This window comes from Neofelis nebulosa, chromosome 17 (assembly GCF_028018385.1).
Source record: "Neofelis nebulosa isolate mNeoNeb1 chromosome 17, mNeoNeb1.pri, whole genome shotgun sequence".
NCBI lineage: Eukaryota > Metazoa > Chordata > Mammalia > Carnivora > Felidae > Neofelis > Neofelis nebulosa.
This window is the reverse complement of record NC_080798.1, coordinates 50,922,297-50,948,522: the sequence shown is the minus strand read 5'-3', so window position 1 is coordinate 50,948,522 and position 26,226 is coordinate 50,922,297. Positions and strand designations below refer to the sequence as shown.

Genomic DNA, 26,226 nt, shown 5'->3' with positions numbered 1-26,226 from the left:
CCTGCGATAAAGTTGGATGCTTAACCGACTGAGCCACCCAGGTGCCCCCGGGATGTACATTCTTAACACACTTACTTGTTGTACGTGGTTCTAGAAACAAGTTTTTTAAACTATGGTAAAGAACTTAGCTGTATTGTGAATATACAAAACAAAAACAAAAACAAACACAAACAAAAAAAACCCCATATTTATAGATTTTTTTTTTTTAAGCAACAAACAAGTACTGAGAGCACGTCAAACTCTTGGTTCAGGTATTTTGCATCCCAGTCCAATCTGTAAAATATATTCTAATGTTTTTTCCCAAGATCATTGTATGTTGGCTATAAGAGGTAAGCCAGGTAAGTGGCTATAATTCAGGCAAGTGGTATGCTGGTAAGTGTTTAATATGTTGGTCCCTGGGGAGGGTCCAGGGGAGGGAGTCCTGCTTTATAGCATTTGTCAATTCCTGTGGTGTAAATGCTCCCTTGATGGCAGATTTCAAGCTCCCGACTTGGTAATGCTGAGTTGGGAAAAGCTGCTGACAGCGGGCTCCTACAAGCCAGCAGGGTATCGACCACAGCTCAGATAAGCTACTTGGGCAATGCAGCTAGAATCATATTGCAGTCATGAATTTCTCAGTTACAGCCTCGGGTATGAAAAATGCATCTTTTCCCCTAACTCAATCTAATTTTCTCTCTTGAGTTTCTGTTCTCTCTAATGTAGAAAATCAATCTAATCATTTCAGAGGAACTCAGTCCAGTTCATGGATCACTCGGTCAAGTCAGGATTTTATTTCTGTCACCTTAGGCTTCAAAATGCTTGCAGGGGTCTATCTCCCCCTTCTGCCAGCCCTGTAAGCTGGGGACAGGAAGACCACCTTCTGGTCTTCTCCACACACAGTCAAGCAGCCTCCCCTCCCCTCTGCTCCGTGGTGACTGGCCAGGGGTGGGCCGTACTTTATCAGGGCATTCAGGTGGTCTTCCTTCCTCCCATCTCGGGGGTAACCCTTTGCCCACACCCACTGCTCCAGTCCCTGCCTTCTGCATTCGTTCCAGGACCCACAGCAGCCCTTGGTTCTCCTCACATGCCACCTCGGGCTGCCACACTCTCTCTCTGCCACACTACCAGCCCTCCACAGCGCAAGAGGGTGCAGGGCGCTGGTGACTTATCTTGGGGCAGGCAGGCCCCTCTCCGTTGCCCACCCTCCTCACAGCCTTCACATGCAGTTGCCTGAACGTGAGTGCAGGGCTCTGACACATTTCCCACTGTGGACTTAACCTGAGGCAGGATGTCAGGGAAACCTGTCTTCATACTTGCTTGCTCATGTCCAACCCTCCTTTTCTCCTCCCCTCAGCAGGACATGGGGAAAAGGGATTCCTACAGGCTGCTCAATTCCCCTTCAAATCCTTTATATTCTAGGCCTAAAAAGTACCCACTTAGCTTTGTTCCCAAGCTGTGCCATGACCCCCCGACCCCTTTCCTTAAGCCTTGGGTGACATGTGTGCCTTGGATCTAGAAGAGGAGAAGGAGACAGCTGGGGACGTCATACCCCTTTCTGCTCCCCAAATCATCTCCCAGACAGACATGTCTCTGAAGGAATTATTATTGTCATTAAAAATGTTTTTGTCTTCCTTCATTAGAGGATTTATGTGCTCACCTTTCCCACCATTAACCAGCGTGCTTTAAGGCAGAAAAGCAGAAACACTGCCCACGTGTTTGCACAATACAGCGAAAAGAACTCCCCACCCGACTTCCCAGTGACCACAGTTTGGTAAGGCTGTAACACTGGCACCTGTTACCGTCTGCCGACCATCCTCTGTGAATGGAGCCTCTCCTGTCTACCCAGGGTCACCTAGGTCCTGCTCCACCGCACTGTCCGGTCTGCAATAGCACACCAAATGATCCAGAAAAGGCGTTTCTCCCGCAGTGGGTCACCAAGGCTAACCAGACTGATGAGTGCTTTTGCTCTTATGTAGGCTGAAACAGGATTAAAACTCTGGAATCAAGGTAGTTCTTACACTGAAGAAAGCAGGAGGCTACAAGCATATTCTCATAATAGTTACTCTTCCACATTCAGAGCCACTAAAAAAATACAGGTTTTGATACCGTCTTTTGCTACGAGAATTCTGCAAACAGCTTATTCTACTTTGCTTCCCAGAATGTCAGTAATGAGACGTAATTTTGCCATAAGGAGTGCAACTTCCATGCATACATAGTTCTGCTCTTTTCCATTACAGAAAAATTCTTAACACTCACACTAGAAAACACTAGTTTCTTTCCGTCTGTAACTCTATTGATACCCTCTATTTGTGGAGACATTATTTGCATTTCTTTTCGCTCTGTGAGCACATTCAAAAGAGTTGATTTAAGGTCTTTGTCTACTAGGTCCAATGTCTTTGCTTTGTCTATCCAGTGCTTTCCTTATTTAGATGCTCATATGAAGTCACCACATTCAAATACTCACATATCCCAGCTTGTGTGGATTTATTCTTCGTACTAAAATTATGGTCACTTCTTATATTTAGGACATTGTTCAAATTTCTATTTCTCACTTTTTTATTCCATTTATACTTTTAGGCATCAATGAGCTCTTTGTGTATTTGTGCTAACTATAGAATTAATGTCATATAGTATTTATTAGTTTTACTTAGATTAAATAATTAGATTTGTAGAATGAACCAAGCATTAGCACACAAATTAAGCAAAGATGGGTTAGTTAAGAGAAACTATATTCTGTTAGTAAATGGTAGACAATTCATAGGTTACGTTACAGTTTAATTTGGAAATATTTATGAATATTTTTTATTATTTTTTCCTTAAAACTACCAAATAATCTGCTCAAACACTGCAGAGTATCAGCTGGACTTTTTTAATGTTTATTTATTTTTGAGAGAGAGAGAGAGACAGAGACAGAGACAGAGACAGAAACAGAGAGTGAGCTGGGGAGGGGCAGAGAGAGAGAGGAGGATACAGAATCCGAAGTAGGCTCCAGGCTCCGAACTGTCAGCACAGAGCCCAACGTGGAGCTTGAACTCACGAACTGTGAGATCATGACCTGAGCCAAAGTCAGACGCTTAACTGACTGAGCCACCCAGGCACCCCATTAGCTGGACTTTAGAAAGCACATTCAGAAACATCCACATGTGCAAGGAAAGTGGCATTGAAAAATCTTAAACAGGCAAAAACAAGGTCATAATTGTATGTGCAAATTTATTTTTATTGAGGAAAGCCTCAGAATTACATGACCAGTTATGGCTCTATTAAAATAACCTTGGTTAGAAATCCCAAAATTGCATTAGTGTAGTAGCAATGGAATCTAAAAAAACAAAAAACAAAACAAAAAAAAAGGAATAAAAGAGAGGTTGCAAACCATGCATCCACAGAATTTATCATCTTCAGGAGGAGGGATCAAGAGAGAAATAAAAGGTGATTCTAAGAATGTTAAGCCATGGCGATTAAGATAACCAGCACGAACCAGAAAAAGAAAAATAATTACGAGCAGAAGCTGGCTTGGAGGTGATATATTTAACTTTAAGATATGTTGAGCTTTTTCGTAAAGACAAGACATCTAGAAGGCAGCTGGAAAATTCCAGCAGGCAGTTGAAAATACAAGAAAGGAGATTGTTAGACATGTTTCTCCTCCAGCACAAATGTGGGAATTGTCTGCACAGGCCTCCTCCTGGAGGCCCTGGCAGTGGATCAGCTCATTCTAGCAGGGCAAGCACAATGCCAAGGTCAAGGATGAGGTTTTGGAAAAACCCACATAAACATTCTCATTCTGGCAGAGTCTCTGATCCTGTTTTTCATTTTTATACAGTCAGATATTTTTATATAGTCTATTAAATCAGTTACATTTTATATGGCCAATTATATACTCCATCTTACACGTGTCCCTTTTATTTCCTACTGTTAATATTCATTACATGTCAACTTTTTTTTAAAGGTACAAAAGATAAGAGAAAAATAACAACCCTCAAATCACTTAAATAGGATTTTGGGCTAGCTTTCTACTTAAATTATTAGACCTTTAAGGACCTGACAATTCCCACTGAGGGAGGAAATCTTTGATATATAAAGTCCTGTTTGAGAAGAAAAAGAAATCCTTACAAAATTGTGTAATTTTTCCACATCTTTTCTCGTGGAATTAGATCTGCAGGGCAGTCTTCAAAAGGGTTACAGTTACAATTCCAATGAGATAATTTATGGGAGCAGAAATTACAGATCATTAGACAGCAGATGATAATGACAGACAGACAGAGGATATATGAAGTGACGTCAGCAAGATGACAGAACGGGAGGGGTGCCTGGGTGGCTCGGTGCGTTAAGCATCTAACTTCAGGTCATGAACTTGTGCTTTATGACTCTGAGCCCCTCATCTGGCTCTGTGCTGACAGCTCGGAGCCTGGAGCCTGCTTCAGGTTCTGTGTCTGGCTGTCTGTCTCCCTGTCTCTCTGCCCCTCCCCCACTCATGCTCTGTCTCTCTCTGTGAAAAAGGAACATAAAAAAAAAAAAGATGGCAGAATAGGAAATCTCCTGCTTGTATCCCCCCTGTAGCAACAATAACTTGGCAACCCTCCATTGACAAAGGTGCCTTTGTGGGCGCTCTGGGACCCAGCTGCAGTCCAGGAACAGGTCTGCCCTCCCAGGGACCCACCGGGAGGCACACCTGACCGCAGCCCTGGAGGCAAGCCCTCCCGTGTCCCCACGTCCGTGGGAAAGGACATTCGACAACAGCTCTGTACCTGGGCTCCCACCACTCCCGGCCGCTCTGGACAGCAGTTCTGCCCTGCAGAGACCGGCCAGGCCCTCCTCACTGCTCCATCAGGAAGCAGTCGCACCTGTCCTCCAGCAGGTCAGCCCTCAAACCTCGGTCTGACTGTGGATCTTGAAGGGGTCCTGGGCCCCATTCCAAACCCTCTCAGCTGCAGCCCGAAGCAGTCGTGCCCACTCAGGCACCCCGAGGGAGACTCACGCCTCACCCGCACACGCCTCCAGAGGCAGGCCTGCCTGCTTTCACCGTCCTGGACTCGGAAGCGGCCCTGTGACTCGGCTCCGGCTGCTCTGAGCCACAGTCCTGGAGCAGCCCTGCCCACCCAGGGGTCTGGCAAGAGACATGCTCTTCCATGCCCTTGAAAGCAGGCCTGCACACCGGGCTGTGCACCCTGACGTGGCCATTTCGATCAGTTCCAGCCCCTCTCAGACACAGTCTGGGACCAATCCTGCAGCCCAGGGCCCTGTCCGGTGACACTCCTTCAGGCGCGGACAACAATGCAAGGCTGTACAGATCACGAAAAATCAGGCAGATAGGACACCACTGAAGGACGAGGACAGGAATAAACTTCCAACGACTGACCCCAAAGAAACGAAGATCTACAAATTGCCTAACAAAGAAGTCAAACGACCATCAGATAGAAGCTCAGTGAGATACAAGACAACCCGGACAACTGAACAAAATCAAGAACACAACGCACGAATAAAATGAGAAGTTAGCCTCATTGTGATGCATCTCAGAACTTTCCACCCTTGACGACCAAGCGGGGAAGATTTTCTCCATCAGTTTTTGTCCTCTGTTGGTCAAGATTAGCCTCACAGGCAGACAGTACTCCCCATACTCCGCTGCCAGGATTTTAACGCCCGGTGGATTCGCTGGGAGCATCCAGGGAGCCATGGGCAGGAAGCTACAGGTAAGGGGTACAATCTCGGACCAGGCCCTCTTGCACCTGTCGGGAGTTGGACTTGCTCCTTACCATGCTGGCCAGAGAAAGAGGTGTGGCTGAGGGGACGTGTCACCCAAGAGGCAGCCAATAGATTACAGCACATCTTTAATTACAATAGTCTCTAAAATGAGTGTATACCAAAAAAGGATGGTTTTCTATGGCTAGCTACCTTCACGCTTCCTCTCCTCGAGAAGATGCTCCGGATTCTTCTGCACGGTAGCAGACTAGAAAGCTCCAGTTTGGTTATACAACCCACCTGCTAGCAGAGCCCTCGTGCCTTCCAGCCAAGACGGTGTATTCTCATTCTGAGGCTGAGTCCCAGACCCCTCCACACTTATATGCTAACATTCTGTTTGCAGTATTTTGCATTTATATTCATGAGAGAGAGTGGCTTTTAATTTTCCTTTCTTGTTTGTCCTTGACGGGGTTTGGTATCAAGGTTATGCTGGCCTCACAGAAGGAGTTGGGAAGTATTTTGACTTTTTTTTTTCTGTCCTCTGGAAGAGAATGTGTAAGATTAGAGTTTTATCTTCCTTAAAAGTATCTTGGAGAATTCACGTATGAAGGCATTTTAGCCTGGAGTTTTCTCCACTGGAGCGTGTGAATTATGGATTCACTATCTTTAACAGACAGAGGGATATTTAAATTTTCCATTTTATTTCTTGGTACGACTTTTCAGGTTGTGTTTTTCAAATCATTTTTTTTCAATCCATTTAAATTTTCACCATCATTAGCAGAACATTTGTTAAAGTGTCCTCTTGCTATATTTTTGTCTTATTGGTTGTATTCTACATCTTTATTTCATTAATGTACTTTTCTTTTTTTCCTTTCCTTTTCCTTATTTTGGTTTAATCTGCTGTTTCTTGAGCATTTCTTGAGAAGTTGAAGAACTAGGCAATAAATGGATCATTAATATTTAGTCTTCTGTCTTGTGTAATTTGTGCAAGTCAAGCTATCAGTTTGGACTGAGCTGCATCTCAATTTTGACCCGATAGCCTTTTGTTATCATTGAATTAAAATATTTCCTAACTTCTGCTGAGATTTCTTTTTGGAAAGCATACTAATTAAAGTCCACACCTTTCTAGGTTTTTTAGTATTTCCTAATTATTGATTTCTAGTTTAATTCAACTGTATCCACAGTATTTATTCTGTCTGATTTAAATCCTCTGAGATTTATTCAAACAATTTTTTATGGCCCAGAATAAGTTTAAGTAAATATTCAAAGGTACACTGCCTAAGAATGTATATTCTATAGTTGATGGGGGCAGAGTTTAATGCATCCTGCCCATTAAATAAATACAATTACTACTTATTTATATATTTTGTCAGATTTGTTCACTTTGCTGTTAAAATCTTCTGTATTTTCACTACTTTTTTTGCCCACTTCCTTGATAAAATACAGAGAGAGAGAGAGATTAAAAACCCCTTACTATGTTTTATGTTTCAATTTATATTGTCTATTTCTCCTATCATTTCTGTCCATTTTTCTTTATATATTTTGAAGCCCTGTTATGTGTTGCAGGAAAATATCAGGCTCACTATATGGTATTTCCTTTCTCTCCAGGATCTTTGCCCCTGAAGGCCTGGCTATCTTGGGTTTTTATCAGCTGTCTTCAAGCAGTTAATACTTTCTGGTTGGTTTACTAGTTTCAAAAATGCAGCTGTTACAGACTGAATGTGTCTCCCCAAAATTCATAGTCGAAGCCCTAACCCCCAAGTGATGGTATTTGGTGCCTTTTTGAGGTATTCGGGTTTACATTAGGCCTTGAGAGTGGGACCCTCATGATGGGATTAGTGCCCTTTCAAGAAGAGGAAGACAGAGATGGCTCTCTCCACACAGACGCATCAAGGAAAGGCCCTGTGAGCACACAACAAGAAGGTGGCTGTCCACAGCTAAGGCAGGCTCTCTCCAGGAGCTGAATCTGCCAACGTCCTGATCTCAGACTTCCCAGCCTCTAGAACTGCAAGAAAGAAATGTCTATCATTCAAGACCTCCAGTCTATGGTATTTTGTTACAGTGGCCCAAGCTCAGACACGAACTTTTCTAAATCCATCACACACCCAGCCGTCTTGTTCGGCTCAGTTTCTTTACCATGAAGTAGGACAAAATCTTAGGTACGATTTTACCATCCAGAGTTTCCTGGGGGATCAGGCAGCGCGTGGAACTTCACTTGAAACTGACTGGCTTCTTCCCCTTCCTCACCCTGCTTCCTCCACTCTCTCACTGTTTTCTCCTGGGAGCTACCCCCTAACAAACCACTGGCACCTCAGTCATCACCCAGAGTGTGCTTCTGAGAGAATACAACCTAACACACCACCTGATTACTTAGCTCACGTTTTTCTCCTACCTATATGTGAAATTTCCCTACTCAGCCCTGTGAAAAATGTTAGATATACACAAAGAAATATGTTAAATATTAATGATAATTGTAAATCTCATGAATGTATTTTAATTGACCAAATTTGAGCCATGGTATCAATTTCAGTAGGATCACATTTATGACTTGAATTCCTAGATCCTATGGCAGCTTAAGACATTTCCTAAGCCAGGAACATTCTGTGTCTCCTAGTTTGAGCGGAATTAGAAGAACAATCTGCCTTCAGGGACTCTACTTACCTTCTTCTTGAAGGGCCATCAATATCACTACTCACTCTCTCCATTACCAGAGTGAGTTCGAAAGAAAAGGTATTGCCTATAGAGTATTAGAAATGAAAAGAGTGTCACAGAATTGTCATAGAATTTAGAGATCTTCAAATTCCACCCCATACTTTTATAGGAAAGGAGAAAAGAAGAGGTAATTTCATTTCCTTAAGGCAACTTGCAATTTAGGATGACGATCTAGTTTTCATGTTTCTAAAACCAGATTTTCTATCACTATAAATTGCTTAGGGTTGGCTACTTGGCACATTCACTCAGGTTCCATTATCAGGTTGATTTAGAGCTGAAAAAAGTACGCTACAGGGCAGACAAAGACGATAAAGGTAAGTTAGAGGGATGACCAAGACATTGGCAAGAGACTTGAGAAGGAAGGGGGCCCAGAAAGGAGGGCGATATCCAAAGTAAAGAGAGGGCCAAGTGACCAAGCAGACAAGCACCTCTGGTGTTAAGTCAAGTGAATCAATAGAAGAGTAGAAGTGATTCTATATTAATCACAGAAATGATAGCAAATTCTCCCCTGCTTTAATGAACAGAGGATATAGGTATATGGAGAAATAAGATGTAAATCTTTACTCATTTTTTTTCTACCTTCTCAAGGCCAGCACACAAAATATAATCTATAAGCATGAATCACACACCACGGACCATAAAATTGATCTAGACCTTCATTTTCCAAAACTTTTCCAAAATGTTAATCTCCTTGGAAGTTCCTGTGTAACTTCATAAACCAATTTCCAATTGCTAAAAAAGTAAGATATTTTACATAAAGGCATCAGATCGCCCTAGTTCACAAACTTGGACTACGATATAGAAGAACGTACTTCAAGCTAATACTGAACATAAAAACACAGTTTTTATTTTGCTTTATAATTAATCAGAAAAAAAAACCCAACACTTACTACCAGAGTTATATGGAAGCCTGAATTCCCCGAGATTATCCTTGTAATTTATATATTTGGTCCCATGAGGTCTGCTAAAATGTGGTTAACTGGCAGGGCACACTCTGAACAGTTTAACGTTCTCTTGGGACTGTGCTTTTCTTATCGCCATACCAGAGCCAAGATTATTTTCAATAGAGCCAATACCATTTCAATGCTATCAATAAAGCCAAAACCATTTCAGTACTATCCCTATACTTCCAGTAGAAAATTAGGAAATTAAAGCACAGTGGTTAAATACTTTTCCCGTCCTTAAGTAAGAAGTAGTAGTCATTTAAACCCAAGAATGGTGAATTGGTCTCAGAGATGTCTAATACAGAAGTGTCTGCTTTTCACCTAAAATTTTATGATCCACTGGAGTGAGTAGGAGAGTAGGTTAGCTGAGGTTCAAGCATGCTGGGGAAGCACGTGTCCTGTGACTACAGGGGTAATTCTCAGGGATCTGACTCTTCAGGGATCTAGTCGGGTTTCAGTGCTCTCATCTCAGTGTTAAGAACTGTACATCTCCTAGTCCTGGAGATAAATTACGGCATGAGACAGAAGAATTGGGCAGAGCTGGTAAGAAGGCATGTATTCACTGCCTGAATCAACGTGGACGTGCATGCCCCTTGCAATTCAGATAATTGTTCAGGGACCATGGGCTTACTCGGGCACCTCAGATTTTGGGGTAATGGGAAAGCAGGTGATATAGAAGCAAGCAAGCTGGTAATATCTTTTCTTCTCGAACAAACTACAATAAAAGGCCATCCCCATATGCACCAAATCCATATTCTTCTCAGTCAGGAAGCTTGCCCACACCATCTCTGGTCCTAGGGACCTCTATGCACATTCCTGACCCACACCCACTGTACCAATGAGGCTGCCCTTTCTTTAGGCTTGAGGTTTTTTTTTGGTGCTATGCAAAACCCATCTCTTATTCTTTTCCTCATGAAGAAAGTATTGGTTATTAAGTATATTAGTGCTATCGTTTTAAAATGTGATAATTATAAAAGATTTTCTGCAATATGTTTAACAGCAGGAAACATTCACCTCATCTGTCCTCTTAAGCACTGACATGTAGCATGCATACCTTGGGGATTTATCTTTTGGGTTTTAATTTAGGCATAATAGTTGTATGTGAAGAAGCACAATGATTTAGGGCAGTAAGAATCACCAAATAATTCTGCATAGAATGTCATAATTATTCTCATTAGGAGTACATCCGAAAATGGGAGTTCTCTCTGTCAATTAGCCAAATATGCTAATTTCTCTACAGATAGATGCTTGATGTTAACAGCAAATTCTATGGGCATGGGGAAAACATTGCTCGGCAGGCATTTAGAGTGGAAGGGTTTAACTGCAGTGAAGAAAAACAGACAATGGAGGGGTCCCTGGGTGGCTCAGTCGGTTAAGCGTCTGACTTCAGCTCAGGTCATGATCTCAGTTCCTGGGTTTGAGCCCCATGTTGTGCTCTGTGCCGGCAGCTCTGAGCCTGGAGCCTGCTTCAGATTCTGGGTCTCTCTCTCTCTCTCTGCCTCTCCCCCACTCATGCTGTCTCTCACACACACACAAAATAAACATTTAAAATTTTTAAAGAAAGAAAGAAAGAAAGAAAGAAAGAAAGAAAGAAAGAAAGAAAGAAAGAAAGAAAGATAAATAGACAATGAGAAAACAAAGACAAACATTCAACTTTTAGGAAAATAGGATATATTCCGACCTTACAGAATAGATGACAGAAAACTTGCAGAATTTTTCAGTTATGGGAGCAATCTGCTATATAAATAAACACAGGTACATATGTATATCTACACTCATACCTATAAATACACGTAAGTATGATAGTTTTATTTACTGCTTTATGATTTTACATGTGTACACAAGTATATCAGTTGGCAGTAACTCATTTCCTAGGTTTCTCGAGTACATCAAAACTAAAACTTTCATTTGGATTACACTGCAGCCTGAGGGACAGTTCTGCATCTGTGGCCTCATTATATTCTGTCGTACGAACACACTTGGACTATCAAATGGCACGCTAGAGCCTGTCTGAACTTGACATGGACACTAGTTAACTTTAGCTGCCAATCATCATTCAAACTACATGGAAGCTGCAGCAATATGGCGGAATATAAAGGCAGAGAGAGATTTCATTCTAATACGTAGCCAGTATTAGCAGGGATGGGTTTTTGTTCATCTGTGTTGTTTACCCTTACATCTGGATTATATTCCTCTGAGCTATGACTTTCAGATTCAAACTTGGAGGCATGCTCCCGGTACGAACAAGTACGGAGAAGTCCTTTCCTCAGGGGCACTCTTCCCAGCTTCCCAGGACTGCTTTAAGTAAATATCACTAACTGGGCAGCTTAAAACAACAGAACTTATTCTCTCACAGTTTGGGAGGCTGGACATCCAAAATCAAGGTGTTGGCGGGGCCATGCTCCTCCCCTTGTAAGCTTTAGAAAAGACTCCTTCCCTGCCTCCTCCTAGCTTCTAGAAGTTGCTGGCGATACAGACATTTCTGAGTTTGAAACCCCATCATTCCAACTTTTGCTTCCATTTCTACATGTTCCATTTCCACATGGCCTTCTTCTCTCTCTCCGTCTCTTCTGTCTCTGTGTGTCTCCAAATCTCATTCTCTTTACAAGGCCTGATCTGGAGCTCACCCTAATCCACAATAACCTAAACCAATATAACCTCAACTTGATCACACTGTAGAGACTCTAGATCCAAATAAAGTCACATTCATAGGTATCAGGGTTAGAATTTGAATGTATCCTTTTGGAGGACACAACTCAAACCACAACAGCACTCAAGTGGCAAAATTAACTTAATACACCTCCAAAAATGTTCATTTTTCTTCATCCCTCCTGAGAGACTCATTATGTTCAACAGTATCTTTTTCTGGTCTTCTTCTCCTGCCCCGGGGCCTAGTTATTTTCACAGTTAGCCATGGCATTTATCTCATGGATGGAGAACAGCCGCTGGATAAGCTTGATTCTTCGTTTCTTGTTTGTTCTTTGGCTCTCAATTTTCTAGATTCCACAGGAAAGAGGTCACTCTATCCGTGTTTCTGGGAGACCTAGGCCTTTATTTGTTGATTCAGTTTATTTACATGTGACCTGCTGACTTGGTTAAACACCCTTCCACAGCCTGATCTAAATATACTACAAGGAATGTTGATAGTAGAAATAATATATAGCCTTTAATAAATCACTCAAGAGCTGACATTCCTTTGTGAACACTTGATGTAATTAAGAGGGAGGAAAAAAGAAAAACTAAATAAAAAAGAAAAAAATGTAATCAAGTAGGTTGACAACCAGCAAAAGATAATTAAAATGATCCTGTTTTGTTTCTCCATTTCATTAACATGCAAATGAGATTCATGAAGTTTGATACTGTGGTTCACCAAGAGCCAGAGAAACGAATTAAGAATGAAAATGAGTCTCACTGGTGGAGACTTCTGACGAGTCTATAAATTAATGAAAAATACGATTTGATCCGATTCATAACTTATATACATTTTGTGTGATTTATTGAATCTCAGCAAATGAAATAAAGACAAATAGTTAAATTAAATTTTGTATCCTTCCATGGGCCAAATCCTAGGAAAGCTCCTATTTCTCAAATAGAGCAGTGGTAAATGTTATACCCTGCCTTACTTTGGAAAGGAGTATAAGAGAGAGACCTCACTGCAAGATCACTGCTGTGATGTCAGCATTCCTGCTTGGAGAAGCACAGGTTCAAGAGTTGGACTGGTCTGCAGAGGGGCTAGGAGAGCTCATTTGCCTGTGGTCAGGAAAGAATTCAGAATTGCAAATAGGGAGAGAGAGTCCAATAACCCTCACTCTAAGGCAAATGAAAGGAACGGACAAGCAGTGTCTACACAAATACATCCAAGGCCCCACAAATTCCCTATTTGATCAAGGATCTCCGTTCTTACTCTCCAGTGATGCTTTCACACTCAGATACACCCATAGGTGACTGTCGCAAATAATATGAGATGGCATTTTAAAATAAACTTAAATTTATTAAGTCATGCTAAGGTGTTAGATATTTATCATGTGTACCAGATGGCAAAACACAGACACACACACACACACACACACACACACACACAATTTGATCTATGTGTTACATCCAATGTGCATCGTGCTGAAACACTACAACAGCACCGAGGATAACATCAAGGAGAAAAATGAAAAGAAGTGGCTGACATATGGCATGCAAGAAGGGGATAATAAATGAGCAAATCACGGCTTCAATAATATATGATGTCGATGTCTATTTTTTCCATGGTTGCTAAAAACGTTTTCTGTGTGAGAACTGCCAAGCCTCTTTCTATAGAATGTGAGTGCAGATGGCTTTTGCCTTCACGTATTATGGAAAGGGGCCATGATGATGCTGTCTCTAAGTGCACAGAGTTTTGAAATTCTCTCTTAGTTCAACGTCAAGTTGCCTTTTAATTATCTGCGCTTTCCCTTAAACATATTCAAGCGATCAAACACAACCTACCTATGAGACTGTCAACAATATGAACTGCATATTCCTAGAGGAGCATGAAACTTATTAAGTTCCCATTCCTCCACAGGAGAGAGAATCATGCCATCTACACTGAGAATTGCGCAAACTGAGGGCTCCTTATTTTTAAATAACTAGCGTCTTTGAAAATTACTTCTTCTCACAAGCTTCCTGTTTAACTTGAAATAGGGGGTCAATTAGATTTTTCATGGCTACTATATACATAATGATTAGATCTTGTTTTAGAAACGTTTACGTCATAAGATAAACATAAAAGCTCACCATACTGAAGGATTTCAGTTCTTTGGGTGCTGAAATGATGACACGGGCTTTAAAATAGGATGTAACCCTTTGCCATCCCAGAACCAGTCCTATAAGTTATATACTTCTTGTGAGTTTCAGCCATTTGCTTATGGAGACATGTACTTCCTTTTACAATATGTCACTTATAATGATTTCATTAAAAGAGAATGGAAAATTAGGGAGATTCAACACGAACCAATCAAAAGGTAAAAAGCAGACTTACCATCTCTTCGATTTAGCCTTGCAAATCCAGGACCGTGACTGCTAGAAAGTTCAGATGAACTGCTGAACGATGCCGGAGACAAGGCAGACACCAGAGGCTCATCACAATCATCTGCCAAAAGGGAAAATCCACATTCAGGTTAGAACAGTGCTGACAGCTTTCTTGGATTCCATAGGCCAAACAAACAAAACAAAAAATACTAGGATCTCTAACAATATGCCCACTGCTTATATGCAATTTTCTCCTAGACACCTAATAAGTTCAATAAGAAAAGAAAAAAAACTTAAAGACAAGAGAATATGAAGAAAAATGTTGTAGAAATTATAAAATAATATAATATCTTGAGATAGAAAAGATTTACCTAAGCAAGAAACAAAAATATCTAATCAGTATACAAATTTACAAGTAAATGTATGTAAAGAAAGATTTATAAATAAAACTAAATTAAAATCAAGAAATCACGGTTGCTAAAAGATGCGTGAAAAAAACATCACATGTGGAAAGTACATGCAAAACAGCATGTGATTAGTATTCAAAATTAAGGAAAACAAAATAAAATAAAGACAAAAACTACTTTTAAATTGGTTCGAAAAAAGACTTGGAAAAATGGCACAAGGCAAGACCAGAGAGTTCACATAACAGAATGTATATAAACCGATGTTCAAACTCATCAGTAAAAAGAAGTGTAAATCAAGACTACAATGAGATGCTATTTTACAGATAGTATATTCACAAGATTTTAGAATTCTGACACTACCAGATCATCCAGAGAGTGTGGGCCAAGAGAAGTTCCAACAGGTGGGAGTGTAAATCTGAGCACCTATTTTAAAAACGTAATTTGTCACTAGCTCGTGCATTTGAACTTTTCTGTACCCCAATGTTCCTCCAATTCCATTGACATGGATGTCCTCCTGGGGAGAACGTCCCCATGACGAAACACTGGTCTCAAGGAGTTTGCCTTCCTACCCAACGATGTAATACAAATACCAGTATCTTCTCTGTCCATTGAAAAGAGAAAAGTTGCGAATCACTGACCTAGAGAAACTCTTGCATTTGTACACCAGGAGATGTGCAATTTCAGGCAACAGTGTTCATAATAGGAAAAAATCGTTGACAACCCAAACATCCAATGACCACAGAACAGATCAATAAATCACAGTACTCTTCACAAGGGAAAAACATATAGCAGTACAAAGGAACTACATCAACGCACACTGAAGATAATGGTTGGATCTTAGAAACAAAACAGGTCTGATAGTTTTGAGAATCTTAAAACTAAGTAAAGCTAAGTAATACATTGTTTAGAATACACATAATTTTAAAAAAACAAAGAAATGAAAAACATAAAATTCAGGACAATGGTTACTTCCAGAGGAAGGAGATGTGTATGTGTGTGTACATACATGCATGTATATATCAAGACACATGCACATATGGATATATACAAAGTATATACCTATCATCTATCTTGTTAATGTGTATCACATATAAAATTAAAACTAAGGCATGAAGAGAGAGGGAGAGTATAAGAATAATCTCATGGAAACTGAGGGCTCATGGGGGGTGGGGGAGAGGGGAAAGTGGGTGATGGGCATTGAGGAGGGCACCTGTTGGGATGAGCACTGGGTGTTGTATGGAAACCAATCTGACAATAAATTATATATGAAAAAAAAAGAATAATCTCATGGAGACAATGTTGTAACATATGTTTTATTTTATTCAGGTAATTCTTCATTCCATGCAACCTTTACATATTTGTCTTTTATTTTATACAATTATTAAGTTGTTGTCAGTTTTTACTCTAATCAGAAAAAATATTTGTCTCATATTTAGGATTTAACACAACTGGTAATTAAAAATCAGGCAGGGTTATTGTCCCAATTATTTACCAATAATTTAATTTAAGTTAAATTAAGCTAGGGATTATCTAAATTCATCTGAAATTTTATAAAGCTTATTCTGCCTGAACAGTTTAAAAAAAAAAAACAGTCGTTGGTAGTTTCATTGTTAAAGCATTCAAACTACAATATTTTTCTGCAGTCCTATTTGAAATGTGTTTTTCTTTAAAGCCAAATGTCTCAAATATAAGAGATAAGTAAAAATTTGCCAACTTAACATTGGCATGCCTTTCAGAAGAATTTGCCTGAGATGGCATTTTACTTTTAAAGACTGTCTCATTTTCATTTAAAGCACACTTTTTCTTCCTGCACACCTGAAATTCTTTAGCTGACTCTTAAGACAGACTTGATAACTGGCCCACAGTTCCTGCAGGTCTATTGATTGGCTTAAGTACTGACACCGTCGATCTGGTGCTAATTCAAGTATTAAGGAGTGTAGACATAAAGAGACACACAATCCACAGAGTGATGAAGGAAGTTCTGATTGTGCCCAACCAGGAGTAACTACCAAACGGCTTTCGTACACTGTGCAAAAGACAATGTGTGCATCTGCGCGTACAAATGAGTGTGTTATCTCTACAGGGGGTGCACGTGTGGGTGTGTGTTTACCAGAAGTACAGTCACTGTTGAATCATTATCAGTATTCAGGTGTACGTGTGACCCAAAAAAGTGTGTTTAACTGTAATTCTCAATCAATTATGCAGATGCAAATCGATGTTTCAGACGTAAAATGTCTCTCCAGTGCAATCACTCTTGAGGGCATATATTCACTGCTCATTTGTTTTTGCCATTATAAACTGAGAATCAATACTGTTCTATTTTTAGCCTAAAATGGGATTAAAATAAGAGAAGGTGCGTTTATTTCATTTATGGGGGAAAGAATATGGGGTATGGAAAATGGATCAGGGAGGCTTCTGGTGTTTGGTAAACTTCCAGTTGTTGGCCTGAGTGGTGATTACATGGTGTTATTATGTTTTGCAACGAGTGTACACATATCCCCATGATCTATGGTATGTTTATCTGGCAATAAAATATTCTAAAGTTATTCTTATATAAAACTAATAATAAGGGGTGCCTGGGTGGCTCAGTCGGTGAAGCATCCGACTCTTGATTTCAGCTCAGGTCATGGATCTCTCGGTTTGTCAGATGGAGCCCTACATCAGGCTCTGCACTGACAGCACAAAGCCTGCTTGGGATTCTCTCTCTCTCTCTCTCTCTCTCTCTCTCTCTCTCCCTGTCCTCTCCTGATCATGTGCTTGCTTTCTCTCCCTCTCTCAAAATAAATAAATAAACATTTTTTAAAAAACTAATAATAACAGGGGCGCCTGGGTGGCTCTGTCGGTTGACTGTCTGACTTTGGCTCAGGTCATGATCTTGAGGTTTGTGAGTTGGAGCCCCGCATCGGGCTCTGTGCTGACGGCTCAGAGCCTGAAGCCTACTTCAGATTCTATGTCTCCCCCTCTCTCTACCCCTCCCCTGCTCATGCTTTGTGTCTCTCTGTCTCTCAATAGTAAATAAATGTTAACAATTTTTAAAAAAAACTAATAATAACCAACACACGTTCAGTGAGCACGCTGTACTAAGAACTTACCCATTTTACACAGAGTTATTAATCTTTACTACTCTTCTTTAAGATACCAATATTACTGTTATTTTACAAGTGAGGTAATTGAAATACAGACTTTAATTTGCTTGCCTCACTGGAGTGGAACCATGGTATTTAAAAAAGTGAGATGGGGTCTAGAATCCAGTGTGTAAGAACACTATAACTACAACTATTATTTCTTTAGGTTGGGAGTATAGGAATTTCACCAGATACCATGATGACATAAATAACATCTCTCTCAAGAAGTTGTACACTTCAATTCCAGATGTGCCAAGCAACTTATTACCAAAAAACCATAAAGTAATAAACAAACAAACAACAAAACTATTGATCTTTAATAGTCTTGAACCACAGGAGCAAGGACTCAGACAGTAGTAAGGAGTTGAGTAAAAGGAATATTTCCCTCAAGACACTAATAAAATGGAATTCTAGATTAAGTGTCAGTCTCCTGTGAATTTAATTCCAGAAAACAAGTTTTCTCTGACTGTACCAGTAATTGCAGTAAAATGCAGGCCCTGGACATAGCTGAGAACCACAACAGGAGGTGAGTTAGACGCCCCAGGGGAATTCAGCAACATCTGGAGACACTTTGAGCATCACAACTTGGGCATATTCTAGAATCTAGTGGGTGGAGACCAGGGATGCTGCTTAAACATCCTATGGTGTACAGGCAGCCCTCACGACAAAGAATTATCCAGTCCCAAATGTCAATAGTGCAGTGGTTGAGAAACCCTATCCTAGACTCCAGTAAAAGAAACTGGGTGAACTTGTCTTCTCTGGAGTAATCTCTCATCTAGCACTCCCGGTTTCCTCAAATTCTCATGATTATTAGCTCTAATTTACAGCTTCTCAGAGTGCATATGAACATTGTTCAGAGTGCATAAATATATGTCAGAAATGAAATAATATGCTGAAATAATATACTATTTATTATATACTGAAATAATCTGAAATAGTATGCTATTTCAAATCTGAAATAATATACTATTTCAGTTCAAAACATAATAGTATTATTTTTAAATAAAATATTATATCACATCATTACCATCCTGGTTCCTTCACTAGGGACATACATATGTGTCTCAGACCATGAATCTGGAGTTCTCTCTTGTCCATCAAGAGAGCAGACACAGAATTGAAAACAAGAGGGGTTAATGTCTGGGAGGAGACAAGAGCCCCAAGCAGGGGTTTCCTCTCGGTATTTATTGAGCTCTCAAGATCTTATACCCATGGTGAAAGTGGAGAAAACAATCAGACAGTAATGATTAACTTGTGTGTGTAAGAAGCAAAGGGTCTGGGGGGGCATGTGGAGTTTGTGATCAAAGTATACTGGCACCAGATGGATATAACAAATGATATAACAAGTTACTTGTGATCCTATTATAATATCTCTCTCACTAACCCTGGGCCCTTTCTCCCTATGGTGGCGGCTTTCTGCCCTAAGCTTTCTTAACCCATTTATGTAAGTATAAGGACTTCTTGAACTTATTTCCCACATATATGTACATATATTATTATACACATAATAGTATACGTGTATTATAGTATACACATATATGTATGTATAAATTTGTATAGTTGGATATGTCAAAATGTGTACTTATATATGTATAAGCATAAATATGTTAATACATGATTATAATACATATATGTACACCCATATGTATGTACATATACATTTATTAAAATGTATACATGTACATGTGTATAAAAGCTGTATCAATGCTAAGTTAGCCATCAAGTTCTAAGTGATGGCATATACTCACTGTATGGTATCCTTATATAAATATGTATCCATATATTTTTGTATGTATACATATTATATACACAAATGTGTTACTAATAAAAATATATAATCATATGTATTATGCATATATGTATTATATATACATATTAATAAATATGAATTCATACATACTTGAAATATACATCTACATTACATAGTTTATACATATGTATGTATAAGTATATACATATATGCATTTAGATGTGTAAATAATATTTTATAGATTTACATGCTATATATGCATTAGCACACATGTAGTTGCATGTCTAAATATGCTACATAATATGTACATATTATGCGTTATATAACATCATAAACATATACATACATTTACATACAACACCTGTATTAAATATACCATGTACATATTTACATATGTAAATATATAGTGTTCAAGTGTGGTGCCTTTGCACACCCACCCCTGCAAGTCTCCAGGGGATTGCCCTCCACAGAAGCTGCCAAGCAGGGAGAGGACGATGTGGCCCCCTTCCTCCTGCTGTGAGCAGATGAGCTACTGGGCCTGGGGCCCTGACCTCACCCCACTTCTCTTCCAGAGCTGCGGCCCACTCTCCTCTGCTTCCTGCACATTGCTGGCACGTGTGTGCCCCTCGCCCCCCTTCTGTCCAGCACTTGCTCTGCGTTGGCGTGGAAGCCCTAACTCCCAGCTCCCCTCGGGCTGTCTTTTGACACTGAGAAGGAAGGTTTCTAAATTGCAGGAGCAGGATGGAACTTCTTCCATGCCCTCCCCAACTTTTTGGACAGGAGGCCCTGGGAGACTGAGGCCTTCCAGGCCCAAGTGCTGCTTTTTGTACCCCCCACCTCTCGCACATGGGTTGGACTCAGCTGTCTAACTCCCGTCCCAGCAAGACAGCTCTGACCTGTATCCTGCCATCCCCCTGAGAGCTAGGGGGAGGGACAAGGGTCAACTCAGCTTCCACCCAGGCTTTGGGCTGCCGCAGTGCATGCAGGGACTCAGCTCCCACCCCAACACCTCACCCCTCATCGAGCTTGGCGATGGAGAGGCAGCCAAGGGGAGCTGCCCTGACCCCCGGAACCAGGTGAGGACCCACGGCACAGCCTGATTTCTTTATTATGGTTAGGGGAGAGGAGCACATCTAGGTCAAAGTGGCACAGGCGCTCATTAAGACTCCAGTCACTAATGACATTTAAAAATTCAATCATTATGGGGGAAGGCTTGTACTATTCAGCACGGTGAATAGGGCATGTTTGGTTAATTAGTGTCTTTTTCTATTAGAGGAAGAAATGGACATCTCTCTTACTTCTCTCTGTTTTTCCAAAATTATATTATTTTTTGTTCAACCTTTTTCATAGTCATATTAGAATTTCCACGTTAGCCTTGATACAGTTAGAAATGTGTAACCAGTTTTTAATGTTTTTGTAAAAAAAAAAATTCTATACACTGATTACATGTAGAAGACAGTTTTAGTGAATTGTTAGAATGTCCATAGTAACCTAATTTATATTGAGACATTTTCTCACACACTCATATGCATGCGCGCATGCACACACACACACACACACACACACACACACACACACACAAATCTACAGCTTTCAGGTCAACATCTCAGAAAAAATCACCATTTCTTCTTCACACGAGAGAAAAACTTAACAATTGTCATTAAAAAGACAATGATAAATTAGATCTCTGGCAAAATGTGTATATAAAAAACTCAAGAGCCTGTTACAAATAAAGATGCAAGCTATATTGAAAGTATTTTAATACAGCTCGATCGAAAGTAATTTAATTTTATTTTATAAAGGGCTTTAATGCATAATTCTCATAAGTAAGTAAAAGCTGTTCAGTTTTTAATAAAAGTAATTCAATTTTCTTAATCTCTGTGTAATACTACCTGTACTAAGATAATAGGTATATATTATTAGCTGCTTATGTTCTCAGTGCCTCACATGTATTAACTCATTTGATCCTGACAAATACCCTATATTATTTGATAGTATTAACTCCATTGGACACTTGAAGAGAAAGGTACACCATGGTTAAATAATTTACCCAACAACACAGAAATCCTATTCTGAGCAAGTACACTGTTGAAACAAACACTGGTAATCTAAAATATACTTGACAAAAAAAATAGAGCTAATTTTCGGTAGCATCCGGCTTAGCTGCCTTCTCTATTATTTGGAAAACCTGCCAAAATTACTTGCATGCCTGCTAATGGATCATGTTTCCCAGACGAATATTCATTGGAGAGGACAGGATAGGAAAGATAGAAAACATACTTAAAATATTTAAAAATTCCCATACAACTAGAGACAAAGGTGGGACCTGTGACAGGGAGCTTTGGAAACATTAGAATCTGAGTCTTTTCACAAAGACCTATTCCAAATATGCCATTGACAGAATCAGGATTAAGGAATGACCTTCCCTTCAAGAAATATATTTCCTGGAACAAAATGTTTTACTCCAATCTATATTATTGGAATTGTCATTCAGTTGAAAGTAGAAATCAACTAATTTAAGAAAGTGTGGAACTATGCTAACATATATCAAAAATATTGTATACAAGCCAAGATCTTATCTGAAAAATTAGACAATATTGTCTGAGTCAACCATAAGCCCAGTCTGAGTTCTACAAATGGTCCAGGCCTAGTTTCAAGGTTCCAGGAGTAGTCCCATCTCCCTGCCCTGGAATGACACAGGATCCAGTCCTTCAGGCACCTCTGACTCTTGTCCAGTGAGAAATTGGATATACAAATGGGCAATGGCCAGATTACATACAAAAATAGAACTGTGACCCATAACCTACAGTAACCAGCCCAAGAAGCCAACCTACTATCTACAGTAATAAGCCCAAAAAAGCCAAACACTACCCCCTGTAGCAACTGGCCCTAAACAGTCAGGACTTGTCTAATAACTTACAACCTCCCTAATTTTTGCCTCTGCTTCCAAGTTAGCACTGGATAAATGTATTTAGTAGAGATTTCTAAATCTCTACCAAATACAGAAGAAACCAAATACACACATCTAATCAATCACATAGGATGCCCTCCTTCTACTTAGCCTGCTTTCAGCTTCCTCTTACCAGCAGCCTCCAATGCAGATATACCTGAAGCCTCCCCTTTTTTTTTCCACTATAAAGCTTCCCCCCCCCCCCACCCCGCCCCCCCTTGAGTCTCTGCCAAACATAAGTGATGGTGGCTGGCTCTCTTGCTATAGGGAACTCTGGCTAACTAGCCTTTGCTTGTTCTCAGTCTCCTTTATTTCCATGATAATGAGTTCTTCCCAACTCTGCAAGCTCACCCCCTTATTGTAACCATCCCAGGCATTCACTCACACATCAAAGAAAAGCCACAGAAGTCCATCCTAAGAATTTACAGAAGACCCGGGAATGTATGAAAAGCATCAACTTCCTGATAAAAAATATATGGATCAGCACCAGGCTGTCTCTTCTGTGGAACATGCACCTTCAGTAATTCAACCTAGCTGCATAGGAGAATCACAAGGGGGAGATTTAAAACTTGCCTGTGGCTGTGCCCCATTCCAGGTCATTCGGACTTACTTTGTCTGGGGTGTAGTTTAGCCGGGACACCGTGATAGTTTGGAGACCGGTAAAATAGACTTGCAAATTAATTCCTATCTAATGGAGAGTTTTGTTCCTTTCAAAGGCACTTTATGCTTTTCCTACTGCTTTATGAGGCTGTTTAAAGATTGAAAAATGGTTATGGTGTTACACCCCACCCCATTTTCCCTACATAGCTAAGTCAACTGACAGTATGTGGAGGCAAATACTCCACAGTCACATTCTGGAGAGAAAAAAAAAGAAAAAGAATAAGTTTTAAGGATAGTGATACAACTGGGCTAAAATAAAACATAATTTTTCAAAAGAGCAGGTAACAAAATACAGGCCAATCCTGATTTTTCTCTCTCATCATCATCCAAAATAACATTTCAACTCAATTAAATACCACTGAGTATATACTACTATTAAATTCTTTTAGCCTCTTTGAGTATTAAATTTGACCTCAGCATAAAAATTAGCATTCACTTGAGGATACTAGCTTTAGATATATTAAATAAGACAAACATGAGCTTCTAACTTTGTCAGTGGCTTAAATCTAAAAATAACATATTGCTGCAATTTAAAACAAGCAAGCACGTATTGGCATTTTTTCTAGAACGGAGTCAGACTCATGGGGGATTTTCTAGTCAAGAATTCATTATTACAGCAGCCTCTCAGTTTCTAGGCATTTTCTCCTATATAAGCCATGGGTGAATTATATACATAATTGTTAATACTCCGTGATGTTAATGGGATAAGCTTTCACTTGGAGGCAAACACTGGCTAAGTGCCCCAAGTTAGATCCTTGGTTTGAATCGCTTTCCCAATTAATCTCCACAATTAATGGATTAATGGGAAGGCAGTTAACTTTTAATGACAGCACAGCCAGAGGCTGATTGATTTTAGAGGCTTAATAGCAACTATTTAAGGTCCAGATTTTAGGACAAGGAAACCTACAAATCCAACAAACAAAACCAACCAAAGGTGAAAGGGTAGAACAAATAACAAAAAGCAAAGAGAGTATGAGGGTTCCAAGAATCTGCACACATCACAGACTCTTTCCGACAAAATGGGCACATGTGACACCCACATGAATAGACTGAAGGCTTGTTCACGTATCTCTAACCAGTTCCTTTTATGACCGAATCTAAATTTCAGAACTGACTTTTGATTTCAAAAGAACTTAAAGAGAGAAACTTTACATGAGTATAAAACCCAAAATAATTCCAATAGATTGAAGAATGTAAGATGTTTAAAACAGTGATAGAGTCCTTTCACAAAATTAGGATTTGTGTGGAGTTGGCGCGGGGAGGGGTTCAGAACAATAGGGGTGTAACTTGGATAAGATATAAAGTACGCTTCAAAATAATAAAGCTGATGCCCAGTCTAAAGCAAACTCACATGTAAGGTTAAAAACTGGTAGTTGAAAAAAATGATAATAAATGGAAATAAAAATGATGTTCAGCAAACATGGGGTCTATGCCTTTCACAATCTAAACACAAAACAGTCAAGCAAGAAAAAGGAGGAAAGACAGAGAAAATATCACGTATACATGAATCCAGTGAGGTTCTGTCCGCAGTTGCTCAGACACAGATTCTGGAACATTTACAGTTTAAGCTCCTACACAGGAGTTTATGTGACCCCTCCATTAACTGCAAACGACATAGATTAAATTGACTTTAAATCTATGATAGAACAGCTAAAGTCAAATGGTAATCAAGACACGGCTTTAAAACAGAATAGGTTTAAATGTATATTATAAACAATTTTTCATCTCTTTTTTCTTCTTTTTTAATAGGCTAGTGTAAAAACTCTTGAGTGAACTATTACAGATAATTGTTTGTTTTTCACAGCCCAGGAAGAGAGGCAGAGGAAGTAAATGGCTGCTGTAGTAGTTTGTTATTTATTGCTGATGTAACAAATGACCACAAACTTGGTGTCTTAATTATCTTACAGTTCTGACGTCAGAAGTCCAAAATTAGCTTCATGGGCTAAAATAAGGTTTCAGCAGGTCAACGTTCCTTTTGGAGGCTCTGGGGGAGAATCTGTTCGCTTCCCTTTTCCAACCTCTGCAGGACCACTGCCTTACTCAGGGTCTCTGATCACACCTCTCCCCTCACTCCCCTCCTGCCCGTTTTCACTAATGAGAATTCTGACATTGAGCCCACCTAGATAATCCAGAATAATCTCCCCATCTCAAGAGCCTTAATCTAGTAACACCTGCAAGGTCCTTTCTGCCTTATAAGGTCAAGTCAAAGATCCCAGGGATTAAGATGTGGACATCCTTGGATGGCCATTACTCTGCCTACCACAGTTACCAACTTGTAGGTGTAGAACCAAGAAAGGAATTGTTTTTGCATATTCTGTGGCTCAAATTATTGCCCACTGATTGTTAAAGAACACTTCTGAGTCTGATGTGGGGACACACATATATTGCTTTAACGAGGAGACCTCCTGTTTTTGGTAAGCCGTTAAGAGTTAACGGAATCCACACATAGGATTATAATTTGAGACAGACAATACTGGTTCATTCCCAGAACCATTTAGGAGATCACCCCAAGCCTCTCCTCAATGCACAAAACTGGGACATTCTGAGCACCTGCTTCCTCTCCAAGTCACAGCCATACTCCCCCTTCTCCGCTGATATTCCCCCTGAGAGCCACCACCTCTCACACCCTTCTGGAAGATACCTCCTTAAGCTGAACAGGTACCTATTATGGCACCTGTTAGGTGGTCTGCATCCCCACTTCCTGGGACGAAAGTGTCTGGAGGGTCAGCATCACGTGGTACCTGGCGCCTCACGCAGAAGCCAGTCTATGGTGGAGCGCACTGATTTCAAATACAGCTTCGGAGCCATCCTCCCTGGGCTCAAGTCCTGCCTCTGTCAATTACTAACTGATCTTCCATACTTTATTTAAAGTGCCTTCCCCATCTCTAAATGGGGATCATGATGATACTAAGGCAAACAGGGCTGAGGATTAAATGAGTCAGCAGATAGAGGAGTACTGGCACCTGTGTATAGTAAGTACTACGTAAGTGTCTGTGATTGCTGCCTTAAGTGTTTATTATTCTGAATT

At 40.1% G+C, this 26,226-nt stretch overlaps 1 protein-coding gene across 3 annotated transcripts in view; it reads right to left on the bottom strand.

Moving 5' to 3' along the window:
- Positions 1 to 26,226, bottom strand: part of CNTNAP4 (contactin associated protein family member 4) — a 253,966-nt gene that overhangs the window by 202,331 nt on the left and 25,409 nt on the right. For all 3 annotated transcript variants that reach the window (XM_058706376.1, XM_058706373.1, XM_058706374.1), the window contains exon 2: positions 14,317 to 14,427. In XM_058706376.1, coding sequence (XP_058562359.1) covers positions 14,317 to 14,427 — 111 coding nt within the window. The remainder of the gene's footprint in view (positions 1 to 14,316; positions 14,428 to 26,226) is intronic.